This window comes from Equus quagga, unplaced genomic scaffold (assembly GCF_021613505.1).
Source record: "Equus quagga isolate Etosha38 unplaced genomic scaffold, UCLA_HA_Equagga_1.0 176162_RagTag, whole genome shotgun sequence".
Taxonomy (NCBI): domain Eukaryota; kingdom Metazoa; phylum Chordata; class Mammalia; order Perissodactyla; family Equidae; genus Equus; species Equus quagga.
This window is the reverse complement of record NW_025797496.1, coordinates 5209-22559: the sequence shown is the minus strand read 5'-3', so window position 1 is coordinate 22559 and position 17351 is coordinate 5209. Positions and strand designations below refer to the sequence as shown.

General features: G+C 43.0%; 2 protein-coding genes across 6 annotated transcripts; both read left to right on the top strand.

Annotated features, from left to right (window-relative positions):
* The first annotated feature begins 4213 nt into the window (after nt 1-4213).
* On the top strand, nt 4214-7913 carry LOC124233254 (leukocyte immunoglobulin-like receptor subfamily A member 5). Of its 2 annotated transcripts, XM_046650417.1 has the most exons (7): nt 4214-4311; nt 4414-4449; nt 4632-4916; nt 5170-5469; nt 5754-5798; nt 6016-6066; nt 6212-7913. In XM_046650417.1, exons 1-7 carry the CDS (start codon nt 4278-4280, stop codon nt 6355-6357), a joined length of 897 nt encoding a protein of 298 aa, XP_046506373.1. In that variant the 5' UTR covers nt 4214-4277; the 3' UTR covers nt 6358-7913. The 2 variants fall into 2 exon arrangements, with proteins under 2 accessions (XP_046506373.1, XP_046506374.1); XM_046650418.1 differs by lacking the exon at nt 4414-4449 and having other exon boundaries at nt 4222-4311; nt 6212-7912.
* A 4053-nt stretch (nt 7914-11966) lies between these two features.
* LOC124233256 (leukocyte immunoglobulin-like receptor subfamily A member 6) lies at nt 11967-16964 on the top strand. Of its 4 annotated transcripts, XM_046650420.1 has the most exons (8): nt 11967-11978; nt 13057-13169; nt 13560-13659; nt 14246-14281; nt 14465-14749; nt 15002-15301; nt 15566-15622; nt 16053-16964. In XM_046650420.1, the coding sequence occupies exons 3-8, from the start codon at nt 13647-13649 to the stop codon at nt 16208-16210; spliced, it is 849 nt and encodes a 282-aa protein (XP_046506376.1). In that variant the 5' UTR covers nt 11967-11978; nt 13057-13169; nt 13560-13646; the 3' UTR covers nt 16211-16964. The 4 variants fall into 4 exon arrangements, with proteins under 4 accessions (XP_046506376.1, XP_046506377.1, XP_046506380.1 ...); XM_046650421.1 differs by lacking the exon at nt 11967-11978 and having other exon boundaries at nt 12877-13169; XM_046650424.1 differs by lacking the exons at nt 11967-11978; nt 13057-13169; nt 13560-13659 and adding an exon at nt 14056-14144 and having other exon boundaries at nt 15200-15301.
* Nucleotides 16965-17351: the final 387 nt, after the last annotated feature.

Below are 17351 nucleotides of genomic sequence, written 5' to 3'. Positions count from 1 at the left end.
CTATAAAGTGAAATTTGAGATTTCATTGGGGCCATAGAATGTTCTAAAACCAGATTGCAGTGATGGTTACATAAATTGGTAAATTTACTAAAAACCATTGAATTATGCATGTGCATAACTTTTTCCAGAAAGTTTTCTCTGAATGCCTTCTCAGACTCTACTAGCTGCCTCTGTCATGTTCTAAACAGCAATCAGCTAACTTTTTCTATAAAGGCCAAATACTAAATTGCAAGATCTTTGGTCTCCGTCAAACTACTCAGTTCTCTTGTTTTAGCAAAAAACAACTGTAGATGACACATAAATGAGTGGGAATGGCTGTGTTCCAATAAAATTTTGTATAGGAACACCAAATTTTGAATTTCATACCATTTTCACGGGTCACAAAATACTTATTTTCTTTTGATTTTTTCAATCATTTAAAAATGTACAAAACACATTCTTAGTCCTCAGAGCATATAAAAACCGACAGGGGGCTTAATAACCCAATAATCCAGTCTTATATTCTGTTCCCCAAGAAGCTGAGGCCAAAACAGTGTGAGAGGAAAGAAATGATAAGGAATGTGCCTAGAGATGGTTCTCCTAAGAAATAGTGATTGCTGTGGTCAAGGGTGCTCTTTGTGGCTCTAGAGGATGGAGACAGATAGAAGATGATAGAAAAAGAAATAGATAGATAGATAGATAGATAATGGCTGGATAGATAGATGATGGATGGATGAATAGATAAGAGATGATGATGAAGTTTGATAGATGTATATGAATGAAAAATAGATATAGATGAGAGATATACATGATACAGAAAGCTAAGAAAATAATAGATAAATATACACATGTGTGTAACATATATATAGAAATAGAGAGAGAAAGATAGGTGAGAGATATAAATAATAAATAGGTAGAAAGATGATAGAGAAAGAAAGACATAGGTTAGAAACATGGATGGATAGATAGATAGATAGATAGATAGATAGATAGATAGATAGATAGACAGATAGATATGGATATGGATATTTTTCCCTAGTGTCAGAGAAAGGAAAGCCCTCTCTAACCACTTTTGACCTGTTTGTCTTTTCCTCTGAGTTGGAATCTTCAATGATCTTCTCAGTCCTGGGGAATCCCCTTCTCTTCTCCCACAAACATCTCAAATTACAGCCTCTACACCATGTTTCTCTATGCCCAGGCCATGACTCCAGGACGTAAACACAGGGGCTCTGACTTGTCTGGGCCTAACTGGCCAGGCCATGATGATGAGAATGTTAAGCTTAGAGGGATGCTACTGATACACAACTACCAAAGGGAAATCCTAGTGGAAGTAAGAGCTATTTCTGAACTTGAAGGACTACGTACGATTCTACCATTGTCTACAAAGGCCATAGAAACAAATAAATTAAGAGCCGTGGATATAGGGAATGTGGACCCCTACCAGGGTCTTTGGCAAGAGGTGGCCAGTGTCAAAGAGAGTATAAGACTTTGCTTTATGAAATTGAGTAAACATGGAGGTATTTCAAATAGGAAAAGGCAGTCCCTAAATAATTACTAAAACAAGTTTGGCAGCCATAATATGAAGCAGCCAGTCCTCCAGGACCCACCTCTGTCCTGCAGGCATAGAATATTAGAGGTAATACAGTGAGTGAAGATGTTTCATTGGTACAACACACACACACACACATACACACACACACATATGCAAACATGCAGGCTCATTCCCTCCTTCAATATAGCACCAGCCTTCAGTGAGCAACTCAGATAAAAAAACCAGGAGCCACCCATCCTTACTTCTTCCCTTTCCTATCAGCCCCAGAACCAACCTCTCATTAAATCTCATAGTTTTTAGATGATATCAGTGGAATCTTGCACTCTTCATTCATTTAAAATGAGTATTAGATAACGGTGTGAAAGGTCAAAACCATTTAGAGTGCTAGCGAACGAGTCTCCAGGCTCAGCTTGCAGCCTGAATCCCCCACAGACCAGGTTTGATGTGGTCCCTGCTGTTTCTACAACAGACCTCAATGTGCTTCACCTTGCACTGATGCAACCCCACACCAGGAACCTCATTTCATTGCAATTACTCACCCGCAACAGTACCAGCTCTCAGCTAGCATCGGCACCCTGCAGGCAGAGAGAGGCCGTGGATGCTCCAGGTCAAAGCCAGCTTATATATCCATGTCCAGAATATGGATCTCATGGAATGGAGGCTGGGGAGAGGACTGCCTAGCATTTACTGCTTCAGAAGGGGAAGAAGTCATGGCCATGTCGCAGTAACAATACTAAAGTGGGCCCTGGGCCAAGAAGAAATGGGTATTAGATGCTACTAAGTTTAAATAAATCAGAGACGGTCAAGATTGCCATGAAGGTGCATGTGCCTTCCATGTATCACTTGCATTGCCCCCACCTGTGTCCATCTCTATGACCACCATCCTTTCTTACTCTTAAAAAAATGAGACTTCACCATAATTTCCCAATTGATTCTGAAGTCAAGGCTTAGATGTTAATGTTACATCTCAGTGATTTACCAAACAGATTATCAAAATAAGAGCATGATTTGACTAGGAAAGGACTGAATAGTATCCCATGATAGATAAAAGGGCTTTGTAATATCTTCCTGGGAGGTGATGGGCATGTGTCTAGCTGCATAAAGAGCACTTGCATCATGTCCAGTGAAACCATGGTTTTGCTATTGCTGTATCTGAAAGTGAAGAATGGTTAAAAGATGTGTGTATGGAATCCAAGTTGATGAGGAGCAGCTATGGTGGCTCTGCACCATGTCAATTTAGCTAAGCTTGAACTCTGTCTCCTAGAATTTTCTTCCCTCTCTGGTTCTGGATGACCACAACAGAAATTGGCTCAAGATGTAGAAGGTGGAAGTGAACCCACACGCATGTTTATCCCTAGGCGGTGAGTGTGTGAAGTGTAGGGTTAGTGTGTTGCAGCCCATACACGTTATACGGGACCCTTTGTCTCACCCATTGGGGTGAGCCCACAGCCAAAACCACCGTTCCTCCAGCTCCCTCAGCTCCTTCAACTAGGCTGGAACCTGCATTAGCATTTTTCAAGATCTGTGGTGAAGAGCATCATACACCATTGAGGTTGGAGATGGAGAAAGAGAGGCTGTCCCCCAAATTCCCTTGAGAGCTCCAGTGTGCCCCTGACCTGCCCCGCCTCATATACAGCTTTTCCTCTCAACACCCAGGCTGGCTGACTTAGTGACATCAGAATGAACACCAGATGCAATGGCACTGGCTTTCTCCAGACTTCTTTATCTACAACCACAATCGCCTAAACTCTCATCTCTGTAATAAAGCCTGTCTTCCATGGCACTCACAGTAGTCCCGAGGCTCCCATGGAATCCTACCTGCAAAAGGTTTAGATTTACAACATGATTACACAGGTGACTAAATAATTAATTGACTTGAAAATAGTAATAAGTTTTGTAAAGATTAAATGCATACTCCCTCCATGTAATCTACACGTCCGGAATAAAATGAAAACTCATAAAAGATTGGCTATAAATTGTTTTAGGTTTTTGATGATGACAGTATCATGAAGGTATGATAGGGGATAATTTTAAATGAGCACTACCTGTTCATCCAGGAGAACAGATGGCATGGCTGTGCAATCAGTTTCAGGCAGTGTGAAAGGTTTAAGAACAAAGGTGGGACTCAACCTAATGTAAGTATCTCTTTTAGGTTCAAAATTGACAACCATGAAGAATCAGCACTGACATTACATTGGGAATAAAGACAGAAGTGGGGAGGGAGGAGGAATAATAATTATGCAACTGAATCTCCAGCAAATGCTATTTTGGAGAATTTACACACTATGTGATTAGAGCTCTTCAGGAGCTCATTACCATTCCTCCATTTTGTATATAGCAAATGGAATGCAGAATTAAGAAGGGAGGGCCATGAGTTCACATGATATTTCAGAGCAGTCCTGTGATTGGAAATGGTTTCTTTCCTCTTCTATATCCTGTGCCTCTCTTACCCCTTGCATCATATTGAAAGATTAAAATGCTTATGTGGCACTGGGCACAGAAAACAGGGATCGAGTTGGACTAATTGTAGTTTGAAGTTCAGATGATGATCCTACTCATGTGTCACGTATTCCTGCAAGCCCCACCCAGGAGGAAGTAGGAGGAGAGAGGATGTGGATTGCCTTAGCTCTCCAGGTGAAAGTGGGGCCACACCCACACTTCCTGGAGGTCTTTGTCAATACAGAGAAATCTGTTCCTCATATGAGCAGCACCTCTGGGGCCAGCAGGCTGGCATAGAATCAGGACCATGTCCATGGTTCTTCCCTCCATGCTCTGTCTTGGTGAGTCTGGGAGAGAAGGGCCCAGCTATAAATACAAGGCTACAGGGGACAGGTCCATGGGTTCTAGGAGGCTGGGCTGTCTCACCCATTGTATCCTTCCAGGGTTGTGTCTAGGCCAGAGCACTCAGGCGCAGAACGGTGAGTATTCCTCCTAATACTCGTAAGATCCTACTCCTGGTTTCGGCCAGATATCAGCTCTCTTGACAGCTGGGAAGATGGGACTCCACATTTGGGCCAGTGGCTGTAAGAGGGGAAGAAGTGGATGGAGGGCATAAGAAACAGACACACCTGTAGGTCCATACCTGTTTCTTTTCTTCTAGGAACTCTCCCACCACCTCTTCTCACAGCTGTACCAGGAACTATGGTTCCACGTGGGACTCCTGTAATGATCCTGTGCCGAGGGCCTGCAGAAGCTGAAGCATACGTGCTGTCTAGAGTGAGAGGCCCTGAGCCCTTGGATAGTGAGAAACAACTGCTGTCTAAGAAGACAAACACTTGGAGTATCACAGGGATGACGCCATACTGGGCAGGATTGTACCACTGTTCCTATCAGAGTGGAGGCAGCTGGTCCCAGTTCAGTGACCCCCTGCAGCTGGTGATGACTAGTGAGTGGGACACAGGGGCAGCAGAGCCAGGACTGACCCCTTTGCAGAGGGAAAAACCAGATGTTGCAGATATGAAGCACAGAGGACAAAAACATCTATCTTTGGAAAGGGGTAGAGAGGATGCAGACACAGATTCCTCACAGCAGGACAAGGAGGGGATAGAAACCAGAGCCATGTCTGCTCCTGGGGAACAAAAAGGGACAATGCATGTATGTTACCCAGTCCTTTATCAATAAACTTCCTTCTTTCTCAGGAGCTTATGACAAACCCTCCCTCTCAAGCATGACTGGTATCATGGCACTTTCAGGGGAGAATGTGAAGTTGCGGTGTTTCTCAACACTCAAGTTTGATGCATTTATTCTTATGAAGAAAGATGGAGTTCACATCATCCAGAACCAAATATCCACCCCTGAGGGTGGTGGACACCAGGCTGTGTTCCTTTTGAATCAAGTCTCCTCCACACAAACTGGGACCTACAGATGCTATGGTGTCTTCAGTCGTCACCCCTATGTGTGGTCTCACCCCAGCGACCGATTACAGCTTTGGGTCACAGGTGAGGAAGCCCAAGCCCATCAATCCTCATGTCCCATCCTGGAGATGGATAGTGTCCAGGTAGAGCAGGGACTGACAAAAGGAGGACAGCATGGTGGGAAGGCCATGTCACCACCATCGTCTTAGACAAGAAGCTCTTAGGAACTCACTCCGCCTCACTCCCAAAGCAGCCCTCCTACCACATGCCCAGGGGCCAGGGAAAGACAGTGTATATCATTGGGAATCTGGGTGGAAGAGTCTGAGCAGAGAGAAAGGAAATCTCTCCCATTTCAACCCCATTTTCAGAAGCTTCTGACGATCCCGGTCCCACGAACCCCGGACCTTCGCCTGGTGAGTAACTGCTGATATTTGTAGAAGGAGCAGGGCAGGCAGAAGGAAGAGCAGGTGCAAAAGGCATGAGGTAGAGAGAAGCTTCACGTGCCCAGGGTATGTCAGGGAGTCAGTCCTTGTTTGCTGAAATAGGGAAATAGCAAGGAAAGAGTAGACAGGGCTCCAACAGGGCAACTGGAGGCAGCTTGTTCCTCACTCCTGTCTTCCTTGACCCCAGAATTCCCTGATGAGATCACCACACTGCCCACTATGACAGGAGGAATGAAAGGTAAGTAAGTGCTTATCCTGTGGGTGCTGCTTGGGGGGGCTACATGCCAGATCCAGTAGACTGGAGAAATGGGCTCGGGTTTGGGGTACGTTAGCAGAATGGGCCTTGATGCCTCTTCTGTACCCTTCTCTCCTTTTTCTCTCAGAGCATACTGCTTGGCATCTTTCTGCAGAGAATCAAGTCCGGCTGAGTATGGCTGGCCTGATTCTCTTCGTCCTGGTGGTGCTCTTGGCTGAGGCCTGGTACAGCCGGAAGATGCCCTTCAATGGACACAGACAAGCCCCTACCTGAGTGTAATGACAGCACTGATGTCCCTCTTTTGGCATCTGAGGATTGTGTGGACCCTGGGGGAGCAGCTAGAGGAGATAGGGCCCTGGCTATGTAATCTACTGAGACTATCAAAATTCGTTTCCTATTGAATCTGTAATACCCTAACCACAGACACAGTGGATTAAAACAGTACATATTTATTCTGTTTTGGTTCTGGAGAGCAGAAGTCTAAAATGTGTCTGCAGGCCTGCATTCCTCTTTTAGGTTCTGATCTGTGTTCCTGCCCTTCTGGTTTCTGGACTCTGTGTGCATTCCTTGCCTTCTGTATCCCTCCTCCATCTCCAAATCCACCAGTGCAGCATCCTTTCTCCTCTCTGACCTCTGCTTCCTTCCTTCCTTCTTCTCCCTCTTGCTACCACCCTCCTGCTTCCCTCTAATAACGACCCTTGTGATGACATAGGGCCCAAGAAGATAATCCAGGATAATATCCCAGTCTCCAGATTCTTAACGCCCTTGCATCAGCACATGTCCCTTTGCCACGGCAGGTCCCACTCACAGGTTCTGGTGATTAGACGAGCACAACTTGAGGGAGACTACTCAGCCGACCTCCAGGATCTCAGTACATCTGACCATTGATCTGGCTGGACTCGCACTTCTGCACTACCTCCTGGGGGAGATGTGAGGATGAGACACTTAACACTCTTTAGAATTTAGGACAAGACATGATTTGAATAGAGAGACATGCTTAACAAACCTTGCTTCAGTTTGGGTAAAGTATAAATTCCTAAGAGTGCTTGTACTTGGAGGGAGAAAAATGAGTCCAGAGATGGAAATGCTGATTTTTTTTTCCAATAGTATCCCTTTTTTTCTTTAAAGATTCTAGAAAGCAAATGGAAAAGTATGAACATTTATTTTAGTTGGTTTGTTTCAGGATTGAAGTCACATGGCTATTTGTGATGTTAGCCATTGTTCCTGTTTGGGGTTTATTTTTGTTTTTTCTGAAAAGGAACATCTTTAGAAGCATAGGAGTAAAACAACAGACTCAGAGAATGGTTAACTCTGACTCCCGTTACAGTTGCATTGATGAAATCATTCTGGAACTTCTTAGGTCCAATCTACTGAAGTAACTAATAAATATCCTCAGACTTAACCAGAAGGACACTGTGTTCTGTAGAGACAGGTAGATTCTAAGTTACATCACTTGTTCTTTGTTCTCATCTCTGCCCCATGATTAGACTCTCTATGAGCTCTCTGCTACTGGCTGCCATTCCCTCACCCTCCTGGCTAATTCCTACATTTTTTATAAGTGTCAGCAAATACATAACTTTTTCTTGGATGTTTTCTCTGAACTCCTTCTCAGACCCTGCTAGTTGTCACTTTCATGTGCTAAATGACAACTTTTCTGTAAGGCCAACTAGTAAATATTTTGGGCTTTGTCATCATCTGATCTTCTTTGCAACCACTCAATTCTGCTCTTGTGGCAAAAAAGCAACTGTAGGTGACATATAACCACAAGGACATGGCTGTGTTCCCATAAAATTTTGTTTACAAACACTAAATCGTGGATTTTGAGTCGTATTCACAGGTCACAAAACATTAATTTTCTTTTGGTTCTTTCAATCATTTAAAAATCTAAAAATCATTCTTAACTCTGGGGCTGTACAAAACAGACAGCAAGTGTTAAAACTCAACAATTCTGTCTTATGAATTGTCCTTCAAAAAGTTGAGTCCAGGGGCCAGCCCAGAGGTGTAGTGGTTAAGCTTGTGTTCTCTGCTTTGCTGCCCAAGGTTTGCATGTTTGCATCCTGGGTAGGGACCTATTCACCACTCATCAAGCTATGCTGTGGCAGCATCCCATATACAAAATACAGGAAGAATGGCACAGATGTTCACTCAGGGTTTATCTTCCTCAGCAAAAATTAAAAGGTGAGACCAGGAGTGACATCAGCATCATGGCAGTTTGTCATTCCCTTGTCTCTCTCCTGTATGTTATAACAAGTTAGACATCCAGTGACCAACAAAGGACTCCCTGCACAGCACATCAGAATGCCTGAGTGGCCCATGCATCTACACAGCTGCAGGTGGGTGGACTGGACCTCCTGGGTGTATTGGGGCTAGGAAGCAGCCCCCTCCCACACCCCTGATGGCAGAGATCCAAAATGCATATCCTCACACCAGAGTGCATGCCAGTGACACAAGCTGAAAGGGCTAACATGGCACTTGTGTCTTGGCCCCTATCACCCCCCAGTGGTGGCGAGTGAGACAGATGTCCTGAGACTTAATAACACAGAATGGAACCGGCAACCTGGCCCCATCCTCATCCCAGCAGTGGCACTAGTGTCTCCGGCAGGGGGGACAGCAACCAGAGCTCGCATTCCACCTGCAGGAGCAGGGTGCCCTGACCTGAGGTCTCTAAAGCACAGTGGTGGGCACCAGTGGCCAGAGACTGCAGGGCAGCAACAACACTTACAGCTTAGCCCCTACTCCTCCTCCAGAAGTGGCAGGTGGCACCTGTGACATGAGGCCTCAGCAACTAGAGCAGAAACTGAGACCCAGCCCCAAGTAGGGGCACTCCAACACTGGCTCTACCAACAGCAGGGGCTTCAAACAATAACCTGGGCCCCAAACTGCAACAGCAACACCTGTGCACCCAGTGCCCCTGAAAGCAGTGCTGCCAGCACCCCAGGTAACCCAGGAGCAGTGGTGCAGGTGGTGCATGGAGCAGAAGCACCCAAGCCCATGGAAAGCCTACAGAGATCAAGTAGGGGAACATGAGACCCAGGCAACCCCAGAAGCAGCAGAAGTGCTCATAACCTGGTGACCCCAGTGGCAACACCTGAGATGGCAATGACATTGAAAGCAGCAAGGTACCATCAACCTCAGAGGAACAAGAAGGACAAGGAAGGCACTGATGATGCCTCTAGCAGAGGTAATGGAGGGTGGAAATTTCAGGCTCTCAAATAAAAGCAGAAGCAGCTCAGGAACAAAGTAACCAAAGCTGTACCCAAATAAGAAAGGTGGTTATTACCACAGATGTGCTGGCAGAGGTCAAGTCATCAAACACCATGAAGAATTACAGTAACATGGCAAAACAAGAGGAGAATAACAGCTCTCCTGAAACCAGATTTGAAGTCATAGAAGAATACAAGACGACTGACAGAGAATTCAAAATAGCTGCCATAAAGAAACTCAAGTTACAAGAAAATTCAGAAAGACAGTTCAATGACCTCAGAAACAAAATTAACAAACAGAAGGCATACTTCACCAAAAATATTGAAGCTCTAAAAAAGAACCAAACAGAAGTTCAAGATATGAAGAATTAAATTAATGAGATGGGAAAAAGGCACACAGCATAAAAAATACGTCAGATATTATGAAGGAGAGAATCAGTGAGCTTGAAGATAGAAACCCAGAAATGGTCCAGGAAGAAGAGAAGAAAGAACTAAGAATTTTTTTAAATGAAAAAATTCTTTGACAGAATACCAACTCAATTAGGAAGAGTAATATAAAGATTATAAATATCCCAGAGGGAAAAAGGAGCAGAGAGCTTAGTCAAAGAAATAATAGCTGAGATCTTCCCAAATCTGAGGAAGGAACTGGACACACAAATATGTGGAGCGAATAAAACTCCTAATTACCCCAATGCAAAAAGACCTTCTCCGAGGCATAAAGTATTAACACTGACATAAGTCCATGACAAAGAAAGAATATTAAGAGCAGCCGAAGAGAAGAAAATAACTGACAAAGGAACCCCATCAGGCTTTCAGCAAAAGTGGTACTAAGAGGGAAACTTACAGAAATACTGGCCTACCTCACAAAGCAAGAAAAATATTAAATAAACAAGCTTACCCTATACCTAAAAAGATGAGAAAAAGAACAATAAACAAAGCCAAAAGTCAGAGGAAGGAAGCAAATATCAAAATCAGAGCAGACATAAATGAAACAGAGAGAAAAAAAATAATAGAAAGGATAAATGAAACTAAGGGCTGATTCTTTGAGAAGATAAACAAAAGGGATAAACTCTTAGCCAGACTCAATAGGGAAAAAAGAGAGAAGACTCAAATAAATAAAATCAGAAATGAAAGACAAGAAATTACAACAGACAACACAAAGGATTATAAAAGAATACTATTAAAAGCTATACACCAACAAACTGGATAATGTAGAAGAAATGGATACATTCTTAGATTCAGACAACCTCCCAAAACTGAATCAAGAAGAAATAGAGAATCGGAATAGACTAATCACCAGCAAAGAGTTTGAAACAGTAACAAAAAACCTCCAAAGAAACAAAGCCCAGACTAGATAGCTTCTCTGGTGAATTGTGACAAACATTCAAAGAAGATTTAAAACCCATCCTTATCAAACTATTCCAAAAAACTGAGGAGGGCAGGACACTTCCTAACTCATTTTGCAAGGCCAACATTACCCTGATACCAAATCAGGACAACCCAAAATGGAAAATTACAGGCCAATATCGTTGATGAACATAGATACAAAAATCCTTAACAAAGTATTAACAAGTGGAATGCTATAATACATTAAAAGGATCATACACCATGTGGGATTTATTCCAGAGAGGTTGGGATGATTCAACATCCACAAACCAATCCATTTGGAAATCTCATGGACAAAGTGAAGAACAAAAATCATGAGATCATCTCAATAGATGCAGTGAAAGCATTTAACAAGATCCAACATTCATTTATGATAAAAACACTAAATAAAATGGATATAGAAGGAGAGTACCTCAACATAACAAAGGCCATATATGACAAACGACAGCCAACATCATATTCAGTGGGAAAAAAGTGAAAGCAATTCCTCTGAGAACAGAAACAAGACCAGGGTGCCCACTCTTGCAACTCCTATTCAACGTAGTACTGGAGAAAATATAGGCAGTGCACTCTTTGACATTGATCTTAGCAGTATATTTTCAACTACCGTATCTATTCAGGCAAGGGAAAAAAAGAAAAAATAAACAAATGAGACTACATCACAGTAAAAAGCTTCTGCAAGGCAAGGGAAATCATAAACAAAATGAAAAGACAACCCACCAACTGGGAGAGAATATTTGCAAATCGTATATCTGACAAGGGGTTAATTTCCAAAATATTTAAAGAACTCATACAACTTAACAAAAAAGAAACAAACAACCCAATAAACAAGTAGGCAGAGGATGTGAACAGACGTTTTTCCAAAGAAGATACACAGATGGCCAACAGGCATGTGAAAAAACACATTCAACATCATTAATCATTAGGGAAATGCAAATCAAAACTACAATGAGATATTACCTCACTCCTGTCAGAATGACCATAATTGACAAGACAGGAAGCAATAGTTTGGGGGAGGATGTGGAGAGAAAGGAACATTCATACACTGCTGTTGGGAATGCAAACTGAGGCAGCCACTATGGAAAACATTATGGAGATTTCTCAAAAAATTAAAACCAGAAATACCATATGATCAAGCTCTTCCACTACTGGGTATTTAGCCAAAGTATATGACAGCAACAATTCAAAAAGATTCACACACCCCTCTGTTCATTGCAGCATTATTCACAATAGCCAAGATATGGAAGCAATCCAATGGAAGCAACCCAAATACCCACCAATGGATGAATGGGTGAAGAAGATGTGGTACATATATATGCACAGACAATGGAATATAAATTTATATTAACTCAGCCAAATCAAAAAGACAAAATCGTGCCATTTCCAACAACATGATGGACCTTGAAGGTATTATGCTAAGGAAAATAAGTCAGAAAGAGAAAGACAAATATTATAACATTCCACTGATATCTCAAAGGTAAACAAACAAACACATAGATAAGGAAACTGATTAGTGGTTACCAGAGGAAGGAGGGGAGTGTGGGAGGGCGAAAAGGGCAAAGGGACACGTGTGTATGCTGGCAGGTAAAAACTATACTATTGGTGCTGAAATAAATAAATAAAAGTTGAGTCCAAATAGCTTGTAGGCAAAGAAACACTAATTAACGTGTCTGAGAATAGTTATACTAGAAAATAGTTACTGCTGTGTTCAAGGACTCCCTTTTGATTCCTTAGCAGTTGGAAATAGATGATAGATAGATAGATTAGATAGATAGATAGATATAGATAGATAGATAGATAGATAGATAGATAGATAGATAGATAGACAGATAGATATACAAATAAGACAGAAAGATGATATTCAAATAGATGATACATAGATATTGATAGATGAATACAAGATAGGTAAATGATAGGTAATAGATGACAGACGATGATGATGAGCTTTATAAATAGACATAAGTGATAAATAGCTATAGATAGATGAGAAATATACACGATAGAAATCTAGGTAGATAATGGATAAATAGAGAAAGGCAGAGCGATGATATAGATGACAGATGCTATGAATAGACTAGATATATGATAGATAGACAGATAGATAGATAGACAGACAGACAGACAGACAGATAGATGGATAGATAGATAGATAGATAGATAGATAGGTAGAAAGACAAAGAGAGCTAAAGAGACAGAAGGTTAGATGTGAATATTTTCCCCCAGATATTTTCAGAGTAAGGAAAGCCCTGTGTTACCACTATTGACCTGTCAGCCTATTCCTCTGAGTTGGAACCTTCAGTTATCTTCTCAGTCTTGGGGAAACTCCTTCTCAGCCACAGACATCTCGAATTATATCCTCCACATCACCTTTCTCTATGCCCAGGCCATGACCCAAGGATACAAGCACAGGGACCTGATGTTTGAGCCAAAATGGCCAGGCCATGAAGATGATAGTGATACACAACAACCAAAGGGAAATTCTACAAGAAGTAGAAGGTATTTCTGAATTTGCAGAACTATCTATGATTATACCAGTGGCTCCAAAGTCCTTAGAGTCTGATGAATTAAAAGCTGACAAAACAATTTAGAGCAATAGTCCAACCTACCACCGTTTTAGTGGAGATTGTATGTCACCTTCCCCCATGTAATCCTCAAAAAATGAAAACTCAGTAAGGGTTACTATTAAATTTTTTCAGATTTGTGGAGAAGAGTGCCCAATGTGGGTGGATTCAGGGGAAGATTTTAAATCAAAATTATACACTGATCCAGAAGAATGGACGGCATAGCTACTCAGGAAGGTTCAGTCAGTGTGATAGTTTAAGAACAAAGGTGTGACAAAACCCAATGAAAATACCATATTAAGTGCATCATTTTACCCTTGGACAGAATCAGTGCCAAAAATGTGTTGGGGCTATCGAAGAGGAAGAACTGTTAATTATGCTACTGTCTCTCTAGCAGAGCCTGTTCTGGACAATGTGCTCACACTGTGAGTACCACTTTTCATAAACTCATTATCATTGCCCCATTTTGTACATAAAGGGATATAATCTCAGCATTAAGAAACAAGAGTCATAAGTTTCCTTGGTATTTCAGAGCAGACCTCAGACTGGAATTATTTCTCTCCTGCTCTTTGCCTTGTAATCTCTCACACTCACTTTATATAGAAAGTTTAAAATGTGGATGTGGAATTAGGAACAGAAAACAGGGATGAAGTCAGACTGATTGTAGTCTAAAGTTCAGATGATGAACAGCTTCAAGATGTCAGACACTTGTGCAAGCCCCAGCCAGGAGGAGAAAAGAGGATGTGAATTCCCTTCACACTTGGGCTGAGAATTGGGACGGCCCACACTTCCGAGAGGTCTGTGTCACATACAGAAAAGTCTGTTCCTCATAAGTGCACATTGCTGGGGCCAGCGGGCCAGTGTGGATGCAGGACCATGTCCCTGGTCCTTCCCACCTTGCTCTGTCTTGGTGAGTCTGGGAGAGAAGGGACCAGCTACAAATACAGGGCTAATGAGAGCAGGTCTAGTGGTTCTATAAGCTGAGCTGTTTCACCCACTGTTTCCTTCCAGGGCTGTGTCTACGCCAGAGCACTCAGGAACAGAAGGGTGAGTATTTCTCTTAATACTCCCAAGTCCCTGCTCCTGGTTTAGCCCAGATATCAGCTCTCTTGACAGCTGGGAAGAGGAGACTCAGCATTCTGATTCATGGCTTGTAAGAGGGGATAGAGTGGAAGGATGGCATGAGAAACCGACACACCTGTAAGTCCATACCTGTTTTCTGTCTTCTAGGATCTCTCCCCCCACCTCATATCACAGCTCTGCCTGGATCCATGGTTGGATCTAAGAATCCTGTGACCATCCTGTGCCGAGGGCCTGCAGAAGCTGAAGTGTACATGATAACTAAAGTGGGAATCCCTGAGCCCTCGGACAGAGAGAAACAGCTGATGTCTAAGATGACCAACAGCTTTAGTATCACAGACATGACACCAGACAGGGCAGGGCTGTACCACTGTTCCTATCAGAGTGGAGGCAGCTGGTCCCAGTTCAGTGACCCCCTGCCACTGGTGATGACCGGTGAGTGGGAAACAGAGGCAGCAGAGCAGGACTGAACCCTTTGCACAGGGAAGAACAAGGCTTTGCAGATGCGAAGCACACAGGACAAAAACCTCTGTCCTTAGAAAGGGTTAGGGAGGATGCAGACACAGATTCCTCATGGTGGGACGAAGAGGGGATAGAAACCAGAGCCACATCTGCTCCCAGGAAACAAAAAGGGACAATGCATGTATGATGCCCAGCCCTCTATCTACAAACTTCCTTTTTTCTCAGGAGCTTATGACAAACCCTCTCTCTCAAGCATGACTGGTTCTGTGGTGGCTTCAGGGGAGAATGTGGAGTTGCAATGTTTCTCAACACTCAAGTTTGATGCATTTATTCTTATCAAAGAAGATGGATATCGAACCATCCAGAACCAAATCTCCACCCACCAGGGGTATAAACACGAGGCTTTCTTCTTCTTGTATCAAGTCTCCTTCACACAACCTGGGACCTACAGATGCTACGGAGTCTTCAGCCGTTACCCCCATGGGTGGTCTCACCCAAGTGACAGATTGCAGCTTCAGGTCAGAGGTGAGGAAGCCCCAGCCCATCCATCCTCATGTCCCGTCCCGGAGACAGTGTCTAGGTAGAGCAGGGACTGGGAAAAGGAGGACAGAACCATGGGAAGACCATGTCACCACAAAGCTCACAAAGCTCAGAGGAACTCATTCCCCCTCACCCACAATGCAGCTCTCCCACCACATGCCCAGGGGATGGAGAAGTGCCGTATAGTCATTAGGGTGTCTAGGTAGAAGAACGTCTGAACAGAGAGAAAGAAAATCTCTCCCATTTCAGCCCCATTAGCAGAAGCTTCTGACGATCCTGATCCCACGAACCCTGAACCTTCACCTGGTGAGTAACTGCTGATCTTTGTAGAAGGAGCAGGGCAGGCAGAGGGAACAGCAGGTGCAAAACGCATGAGGTAGAGAGAAGATTCACATGCCCACGAGTGTCAAGGGGGCCAGTCCCTGTTTGCTGAGTCCATGGCTTATCATAGGGAAAAAGAAAGAAAAGAGTGGGCAGGGCTCCAATGGGACAGACTGGAGGCACTCTGCTCCTCACTCCTGTCTTTCTTGACCCCAAAATTCCCTGACGGGATCCCCACCATGGCAGCAAGGACAGGAGAAATGAAAGGTAAGTAAGTGCGTCTCCCGTGGGAGGTGGATTAGGTGGCTTCATGCCAGATCAAGTAGACTGGAGAAATGGTCTTGGGTTTTTGGGAGCACGTTAGCAGAATGGGCCTTGGTGTCTCTTCTGTAACCTTCTGTCCTTTTTCTCTCAGAGCCTGCTGCTTGGTATCCTTCTGCAGAGAATCAAGTCCGGCTGAGCCTGGCTGGCCTCATTCTCTTGGTCCTGGGGATGCTCTTGGCTGAGGCCTGGTACAGCCGGAACATGCCCTTCAATGGAGACAGACAACCTCCAGGAGCTCAGTACATCTGACCATAGAGCAGGGCTGTTCTTGCACTTGTGTGCTAACTCCTGGGGGAGACGTGGGGATGAGATACTTAACACTCTTTAGAATTTAGGACAGGACATGATTTAAACAGAGAGACATGCCTATAAAGCTTACTTACGTATAAGGTAAAGTATAAATTCCTAAGATCGCTGGTATTTGGAGGGGGAAAAATTAGTCTAAGGATAGAAATACTGATTTTTTTTTCAATATCCTTTTTCTTGATTTAATGTTTATCGAAAGCTAATGTAAAATTATGAGCATTTATGCTGCTTTGTTTGTTTCAGGATTGAAGGTACACAGATGTGTGTGATGTTAGCCATTGTTCCTATATTGGGTTTGTTTTGGGGTTTTTTCTGAAAAGGAAACATCTTTTAAAATATGAGACTAAACAACAGACTCACAGAGTAGTTTACTCTGACTCCAGTTACATTGGAGTTGATGAAGTCATTCTGGAACTTCTAGCTCCAGTCTACTGAAGTAAATAATCAATGTCCTCAGACTTCAACCAGGTGGATACCGTGCTCTGCAGACACATGGAGATACAAAGTTCCATCACTTGCCCTTTGGTCTCACCTCTGCCCCATGATTACACTCGCTAAGAGCTCTCTGCTACTGGCTGCTGTTCCCTTACTAAATTTCCCTTGTTGGGGAGTCATCTCATCTTCTTTGCAACCACTCTATTTTGCTGTTGTGGCACGAAAACTACTGTAGATGACACATGGGCCTGGCTGTGTTCCAATAAAATTTGTTTACAAACACTAAACTGTGAATTTCAAATCATCTTCACGGATCACAAAATACTAATTTTCTTTTGATTTTTTCAATCATTTAAAAATGTAAAAATTGTCCTTAGTCCTGGGGCTGTCAAAATCAGATAGTAGGCTTTCCTTAGTAATATGTTTGATTTCTTTTCTCTTACTAATTTGTTTACTTATTATCAGTTTCTGGTTTGTGATTACCATCAGGTTCCTATATAATATTCTATATATATAGCAATCTATATTGAGTCGATAGTCTGTTTATTTTGACCTCTTTCTAAAAGCTCTACTCTTTTACTCTCTTCCCCCCACATTTTATGTTTTTGCAATCATATCTAATCTCTTATTTTGTGTGTGTCTGTCCATT